Below are 9,193 nucleotides of genomic sequence, written 5' to 3'. Positions count from 1 at the left end.
ATCTTACCAGAATCAAAGCCATGTAACAGGAAAACGGCCCTTCAAGTGTGACAGGGTAGTAGCATCGCTCCTGACATGGACTTGAGAGAAGAAAAGCAGGCAGCAAAACTCATCAATGCTGATTGCTAATGGAGCTGTTAAACTGAGTCAGGATGGGTTCACAGAAAGACTCTCCCTGCATCTCCGGATTTTAACATTCACTTAAAGTCTTTGGGGTGACCTCCAGGGCCTAGTCGCAGTCACGACCTCTGCATCCCCAGTAATTACGCCCCTGGTTTCAGTCATACAAGTACAAGTTACCAGCTGTAACACCAAGTCTGTAGACCTAAAGTCTTACAAAAGAAATTCTATATATTGACTTGTTTGTGGTGGCTGAATTCTATTGTGTAAAAATGCCAACATTAAAGGGATATGAAACCCAAAACTCAAACAGAGCATACCATTTTAAAAAAAGTTTCCAATTTACTTCTATTATCAAATTTGTTTTGTTCCCATGATATTCTGTGTTGAAGGGATACCTAGGTAGGTGTCTGGAACACTATATGGCAGGAAATAGTACTGCCATCTAGTGCTATTGAAAATAGATAATATTCTTTTAAAACTGCTGCCATATAGTGCTCCAGAAATAGGCCGGCTCCTAAGCATACATCACTGCTTTTCAACAAAAAATGCCAAGAGAGCGAAGAAACATATACAATAGATGTAAATTAGAAAGTTTTTAAAATTGCATGCTCTATCTGATGCATGAATGAAAAATTTTGGGTTTCATATCCCTTTAAGTGAAAAAACTCACTTTTACATCTCTTTTGTCAAATTCTTAGTTGAAAAAGAAGTGAAGGCAAAACAATTTGTTGCAGATACTTTATTATTACTCCTTAAAATTTGTTTTTTTTGCATATCTGTATAATGCACAGGTAGAATTTCATATTTATATTATGAACAGAAATATAGGGTTTCCTATAAGTACATTTTGTACAAATAAAATTGCATAAATTAAGGAAAACCATTTGTATAAAAGGATAAATACAATATTACATGTAAAACAATTTATATATTGTGGTTCTTGCATACTTTAGTTAACGACACTTTAAACTTAAATATGTTCTCTCATGCATATGGAAGAGCAGCACTAGGGACACTAAAGGCCATATAGTATGTAAGCAATTAGATACTGCGCTAAAAATCTACGTATAAAATAAATTTTTTAGAATAATTAAAAAAAAAAAAAATTCTGTTATGAAAATTTGCAGGGCTTTGATATTGCAAGACAGCCTGTGTTCCAAACATGGTGGGATTACAAATCCCTGGTCTTCCTTGCTGAAGCCAATCACAGGCTGTTCTAAGGTGACATTTAAGACATTGTGTAGCATTGCCCTATACACCAGTCCTCAACTACCCCTAACATGCCAAATGTTCATATCTAGTTATAAGGGACATGAAACTGCTGTGCACAACTACAAAGGAATAGTAACTACGCACTATGTTATTGCATTTCATCCTGTTCCTGCAACTTTTCAAATCTGTTCTCTTGTTTTAAAAGCTTAAAGGTGCTAGATACTGAAGCTTCACCTCTTCATACTGGGTGCCGCCATCTTGGAGTTTAACCCCTTAATGACCAGCACCGTACCCTATATGATGCGGGTCGTTAAGCCCTTAAGGACAAGCGTCGTACCCTGTAGCATGGTAGCACTATTTCTGCATGACCCACAACTGGGGCAGTGCAGAAATAGACGGGCAGAGTTACCGATGCAGAGAGGGAAGAGAGCTTTTTGAGAGAGGTAGGGATCGGGGGATAGGAAGTGTCAGGTGGGAGGGAAATCTCTACACTAAAGCTAAAATTAACCTTACAAGCTACCTGATTAACCCCTTCACTGCTGGGAATAATAAAAGTTTGGTGTGCAGCTGCAATTAGCGGTCTTCTAATTACTAAAAAGCAATGGCAAAGCTATATATGTCTGCTATTTCTGAACAAAGGGGATTCCAGAGAAGCATTTACAAACATTTGTTTCAGTGAGAAACCTAACGTTTGTGAAAAGTTAACAATTTTTTTTTATTATTATTTGATTGCATTTGGCGGTGAAATTGTGGCATGAAATATGCCAAAATGGGCCTAGATCAATACTTTTGGTTGTCTACTAAAATAATATATAGTTTTGATAGGTGAATAAAAAAAGGCTCTAATTCTGTTTAAATGGAGTGATAGCAAAAATGCTAAAAATGCTCTGGTCTTTTGGGGAAATTTTAGACTGAAATGCCCGGTCCTTAAGGGGTTAAGTATTCTCACAGTCTGTGACAGAAGCCGTGCACATTCACAGATCAGTAACATTGCCGACATTTTTCACAGCTGTATCATTTGTTTGGAGTTGGCTTGCAGGATACATAATGTGAGCTTTACATTTTTTACACAGTTTTACAGTTACACAAAATGTATTTTATTAAGCACTCAACAACAGGAATATAATATTGTTATAATAATAACTCAACAAACAATAATATAGGGCAATGCAGCAACTGCAAAAATTAAAGCTCCTGCTTTGTATAAAGTGCTTCAGGGTGATACAGCTGTAAAAAAGTCATAGGCTGTGAGAATACTTGAGGTCCAAGATGGCGCTGCCCAGTATAAAGAGGCAGAGCTTCAGTATCTGGCACCTTTAAGCTCTTAAAACAGGAAAACTGATTTGAATAGAGCTGCAGGAACAGGGTGTTACTATTAGTTACTATTATTTTGTAGTTGTGCACAGCAGTTAAATGACCTTTTAACTAGAGGAAATGGGGTTATTGGTCAACTGATTATTTCACCTGGGCTCTAGTTAAGATATGATGAAATTCTGGCCTGTTAGGTAACTTGAGGACTGGAGTCGAGAAACACTGCTATGCACTAACAATCTATAGTTTGCATTCAGGGTCTAGTGCCCTTGGGGGAGGGAAAAGGTGCATATTATTACAGGAATATCAGAAAAATACATAATGAATGCACATTACATTATGTGGTACTTAAACATTTTTATTTAACCTTCCTTTCAATACATTTTTATTGAAAATGGTTAGAGATTTAAAAACATAAATGATGCTTACCTGATAATTTAATTTCCATCTGTATGGGAAGAGTCCACAGCTGCATTCCTTACTTGTGGGAAATACTTAACTTCGCCACCAGTAGGAGGCAAAGACACCCCAGCCAAAGGCTTAAATACCTCCCCCACTTCCTCATAACCCCAGTCATTCTGCCGAGGGAACAAGGAACGGTAGAAATATCAGGGTAAAAAAGGTGACAGAACAAAAAAATTCAAATTTAGGTCCGCCCATCGGAAAACACGGGCGGGAGCTGTGGACTCTTTTCATACAGATGGAAATTAAATGATCAGGTAAGCATAATTTATGTTTTCCATCTTAAATATGGGAAGAGTCCACAGCTGCATTCCTTACTTGTGGGAAACATATACCCAAGCTCTAGAGTACACAGAATGCTAACAGGAGGGAAAAAAAGAGAGGCGGACCCTAATCTGATGGCACCACAGCCTGCAAAACCTTTCTCCCGAAGGCTTTACTTGTAAAATGTTGGAAAAAGTATGTGAGAACCAGGTAGCCGCCTTACAAATCTGATCCATAGAGGCCTCATTTTTGAAGGCCCAAGAGGAAACCACTGCTCTCGTAGAATGAGCTGTAATCCTCAGAGGAGGCTTATGTCCCGCCGTTTCTATGCTAAACGGATGACACTCCTCAGACAAAAAGATAAGGAAGTAGAAGAGGCCCTCTGACCCCTACGATTCCCGGAAAAAAAACAAACAGAGAAAGAGGTTTGTCTAAATTCCTTCGTGGCCCGAAGATAGAACTTCATAGCACAAACCACATCCAGAAATATGTTGTAAACGTTCCTTCGACGATGGAGGATTAGGACATAAGAAAGGAACCACAATCTCTTGATTGATGTTGCGAATTGACACAACCTCAGGAAGAAAACCTAACTTGGTTCCTAAAACATCCTTATCGGCATTAAAAGCCAGATAAGGAGGGACGTATTGCAAGGCAGCAATCACAGATAATCTGCACGTAGAAGCAATAGCCAATAGAAAAGGAACCTTCCAAGACAACAATTTAATGTCTACTTCATGCATAGTCTCCAACGGAGCCCATTGCAAAACCTTAAGGACAAGATTTAAACTCAACAAGGAGGAGCCTTAAATCTAAACACAGCTCTGATCCCAGCAGAGCCTTAACAAATGGCTTCACATTCGGAAGCTCTGCAAACCTCTTGTGCAATAACACAGACAGGGTCAAATACTGGAGAACAGAATAAGTAGGTCCTCCACACACTATGATAGATGCGACGAGCAACCAGCTTACAAGCTTGAATGAGAGTAAAAATAACTCAGAAAACCCTCTCTTGGCTAGGACTAATCAATCTCCACGCAGTCAGCCTCAGAGAATCTAGACATTGATGAACAAAGAGACCTTGGTCACCAGATCCCTTTCTCACGGAGGAATGATGACATCCCCACTAGATCCACGAACCATATCCTTAGCGGCGAAGACGGATCAGTCAGTATCACTGACGCCTGCTTGACTCGAGCCACTACACTAGGAAGTAGTGGTAACGGACAGAAAGGAGAAATTGGATTGAACCTCCAAGGCACCGTTAATGCATCTGTTAGCTCCGCCTGAGGATCCCTGTACCTCGACCCCTATCTGGGTAGCTTGGTATTGAGACGTTATAAGATCTTCCTCTTGCAAATCTCTGCAAACACTTGGGATGGAGAGACCATTCTCCCAGATGAAAGGATTGTCTGCTGAGGAAATCCACTTCCCAGTTGTCCACACCCAGAATGTGGATCGCTGACAGCGAACAAATGCGGGTCTCCCCCACACCAGAATCCGAGATACTTCCCTCAAAACTAGGGAGCTTCTCGTTCCCCCCCCCCGATGGTTGATGCAAGCCATCAAGGATATATTGCTTGATTGGAATCTAATTAACTGGGATGAACCAAGCAGAGGCCAAGCCTTCAGAGCATTGTATATTGCCCGAAGATCCAAAATGAGATCAGGAGGGAGCTTTACCTCCTGAGACCAAAGGCCATGTGCCTTCCTGGCACCCCAAACAACTCCCCATCCTGACAGACTCACAACCGTAGTCTCAATCACCCAGGATGGTCTTGAGACGGACGTCCCTCGGAAGTAGTGATCCGGACAAAACCGCCAAGAGAGCGATTCTCCCGATTGGTTGTCCAGAGAAATCTGTTGAGACAGATCCGAATGATCGCCGTTCCACTAGTTCAGCATGCACAGTTTCAACAGTCTGAGGTGAAACCTGGCAAAGGAAATTATGTCATAGCTGGACACCATGAGACCAATCACCTCCATACACCGAGCCACAGAAGGCCTTAAGGAGATCTGGAGGGCAAGACATGTTGAAGCTAGCTTGCAATGTCGCTGGTCTGTTAGAAATATTCTCATGTCTATGGAGACTATTATAGTACCTGAAAATTCTACCCTGGTACTTGATACAAGAGAACTCTCTCTAGATTATCTGCCATCCATGGGATCGAAGAAGACAGAGGCGATATCCGAATGGTCCACTCTTTGAAAAATTTCTTTAGCTAGGCCAAACGGAAGGGCAATAAACTGGAAGTGCTGGTCCAGGAATGCAAACCTTAGGAACTGGAAGTGATCCCTGAGGATTGGTACGAGAAGGGAGCATCTTTCAGATCTATCGTGGTCATGAACTTACCCCTCTCAAACGAGGGGAAGAATGGACCTTATTGTCTCCATCTTAAACGAGGGGATATTTAAAAACCTGCTTAAGCACTCTAGGCCCAGAATCAGAAGGAAAGTTCCCTCCTTTTTAGGGACCACGAAAAGGTTTGAATAGTATCCCAAACCTCTCACTGCGATAGGCACCGGGGCAATAACTCCTAGAGAACAGGAAGACAGGAGGACTCTGCCCTTGGGTGGCTGAAACTTAAAACCTATCTTGTAACCCTGAGCTATGACCTCCAAGACCCACGGATCCTGCACGCCCCTGAACCAGGTGACTGAAAGGAGCAACATACTGCCCCCTACATGATCCAGAAGAGGACCAGGGACTGCCCATTCATGCCGACGTAGACTCGCCGGGCTTCTTGCTCTGCTTTGATTTATTCCAGGACTGAGCCGGCTCCAAGTGCTCTGGCTTAGTGGAGGACTGCTGATATGGGCTTTATCAGAATGAAAATTGTCCCTTAGATTAGTTAATATACTCTTGCGGTAGGAAGGCACCCTTGCCTCCTATGACCGTGGAGATATTTGAGTCCAGGCCTGGACCAGACAAAATCATTCCCTTAAAGGGAGGGAAGAAGTCTAGACTTAGAAGTCATATCCGCAGACCATGACTTCAGCCAGAGCCCGACGGGCCTGAACAGAAAAAGCTGAAGCCATAGCATTCAAGCAAATAAACTGCCTAATAGCAGCACAGATAAAAGAATTAACAACCCTACTTTCTGAGTAACATCGAGGGGATCCTCCACCCCGATCAAATCCTATAAGGAGTCACACCAGAAGGTAGTTTCTCCAGTAACTGCGGCAGCAGCCACCGCCGGTTGAAACAAATATACTGTATGTTGAAACATCTTTCTTAAAAGAGTTTCCATCTTTTATCCATGGGCTCTTCAAATGAAGAACTATCCTCAAGCGGGATAGTAATACGTTTAGCAAGGGTGAAGATAATGCCATCCCATTTAGGGATGGAACCTCACAACTCCATTGAGAGTCCAGGACCAGGGACAATTTGTTAAAGGGAGAAGAGCGGAAAAGGAATCCAATCCTGTTCCATTCATTCTTGATAATGTTCACCATCTAACGGGATCAGGGAAGGATAAGGTATCACCCTGTCCTCAAACTCTATCCAATTTAGGAATTAAAGGTTCATCAGGCAATTTGGCCTCTGGAACCTCTGAATTCGCCAAAAACTTCCTTTAGAAGAAAGCGCAAATTGCTAAACTAAAGTCTGTTTCCTCCGCAGCCGGAGGTTTAGTCATCAGACTCCAACCTAGAATGTTCATACTCTGAAGTCTCAGAAAGAACTTCATCCTCGGATAACCCTCAGTTAAATCCAATAAATTATCTGATGTACTCTGGGAAGGAGTGCAATATGTAACCTTTCGCTTGCGCTTAGCAGGGCGATGTAAAGCATTAAAGGCTGCAGACACCGCCGTCTGATCTGCACAGTAACGTCTGGTGAAAATAAGGCCCCCTCCAGATGGAGGATCAGCAATGCTACCGGAAAACTGCATGTGTAGAGATATAAGATTGTAGGGTAAGCACCTCACTGGATGACGACTCCTCAGAAGTGGACGGCTCTGTGGTATCAAACATGTTTGATATTATCACATTATCAAGGCATATAGAACATAACAGAGGGCGGAACTAAGGCCTCCTCACCATATAAACAGGAATTACTAATTGGGAATAGAGGGAGTGCCCTCTAAAGTAACAGAATCCTCCATCGCTAGTGCAATAACCGAAGAACTAGAGAAATAAAACATTATTTTATTCAAAAAGATGGCACCCTTATACTCCAATGGCTGGGGCACTCATCACCTCCTATGACCCAGACAGTACAGAGATTTATGGCTCCTCTCTGATAGACACCCGGTCAGGAAAAAAGGGAATGAATCAAATGGTGCACTATGCAGGACCATCCCTGTTCTGAGAAAGCACGCCAAGCTTGTAAGCTGCATGGCTCTCAAAGTGAAAGTGAAACCTGTATATTCCATAACAGCCTATGAGCCCATAACATCTCACACATAAAAGCAGCATAAAATCAAATTAACATATTAAGATTATTCCCCCCTGTTCAATAATCCCTCTAAGGAGATATTAATCCTTGATTCTATACAGATAAAAGGAGACACACTGTGACCCTGTCTTCTTGCGTTATCATACATGTATAAAATATGAAACAATCTTACCAGAATCTACGCAGTGGAACAGGAACAAGGCCCTTGAAGTGTGACAGTAGCATGGCTTCTGACATGGACTTGAGTGAAGAAAGCAGGCAGCGAAATGCTGATTGCCTAGGGAGCTGTTAATATGAGTCGGGATGGTTTCGCAGAAAGTCTCTTCCTGCATCTCCGGACTCTAACTTTCATCCATGCTCTCATTGAGAGGCTGACGGGACTACTTAAAACTCCAGTCCCATTTAGAAGAGTACTACCCTGCATAAGAGACTACTCCGAATCTTCTGACACTTCTCTGCCAACCTCCTGTGACGAAAGGCAAAGAATGACTGGGGTTATGAGGAAGTGGGGGAGGTATTTAAGCCTTTGGCTGCGGTATCTTTGCCTCCTCCTGGTGGCCAGGTTCAGTATTTCCCACAAGTAAGGAATGCAGCTGTGGACTCTTCCCATATTAAGATGGAAATGATATTTAGCAAAATTAAGTGAATATTGTGCAAAATCTTGTTTTGGGACTGATCACTCATTGGCTGATAAGGACCCCAACCACAGCTATATTGGTCAGGGACATATTTTTACCAGCATGAAAATAAAAAGTAGGTTTTATTTAGGTCAGATAAAAAATAAAAAAAAGCCTTTAATGTCCCTTTAAGTAAAACAGAATGTGTTTACAGTGTATTTATACCACACCCTTCCATAAAAAACAAACATCGTCACAATAAATAATATGGAGCACCTTTATAATAGAGTTTTAATGGCTCTAACAGAAGCTGTTTCTTCGGTCTCACCCCTGCGCGTGGAATTCAGTCATTGGCTTCTTGTCACAGCCCATCGTCTCTGCACTTCTGCCCTCCGCGACACAAACTTATCTACCAAAATCAAAACAGAACCACCTTATTCTTCATGGCCGCAGATAATTTGTAGGGTGTGCTATAAATGGATCTGTTCACACATTATAACAAAGAGCGATAAACACAGACATGAGAAGAAAATGGTTTAGATGTGACAGGAGCACTGGGAAACATAATGACACAGACATTTTGATCCACAACTCATGAGATGACCTATGTTTATGTTACGTCAGTTAGTATTGGTCCAAAGTCGTCCCCCCCGTGTGTAATAGGCCACAGTTGGTTTGTCAAATGGCCCTATGATATGCAATAATATGCAAGACTGACAAAGATATTAATATTATTATTATAATTATACATATTAAATAAAGGTTTTCCAATGATTGCAATATGGGCCACAAATTATTTTGCAGT

The 9,193-nt window shown here is 41.7% G+C and overlaps 1 protein-coding gene across 1 annotated transcript in view; it reads right to left on the bottom strand.

Annotated features, from left to right (window-relative positions):
- Positions 1–847: 847 nt before the first annotated feature.
- The window catches only part of LOC128666693 (WD repeat domain phosphoinositide-interacting protein 1), a 202,874-nt gene continuing 194,528 nt past the window's right edge, over positions 848–9,193 (bottom strand). Inside the window, exon 11 of the mRNA XM_053721434.1 lies at positions 848–8,797. Coding sequence (XP_053577409.1) covers positions 8,750–8,797 — 48 coding nt within the window. The 3' untranslated portion in view covers positions 848–8,749. The remainder of the gene's footprint in view (positions 8,798–9,193) is intronic.

The sequence above is a fragment of the Bombina bombina genome, chromosome 1, assembly GCF_027579735.1.
Source record: "Bombina bombina isolate aBomBom1 chromosome 1, aBomBom1.pri, whole genome shotgun sequence".
NCBI classification, from domain to species: Eukaryota; Metazoa; Chordata; class Amphibia; order Anura; family Bombinatoridae; genus Bombina; species Bombina bombina.
The sequence above is the reverse complement of the archived record's forward strand: the minus strand, read 5'-3'. Positions and strand labels throughout refer to the sequence as shown.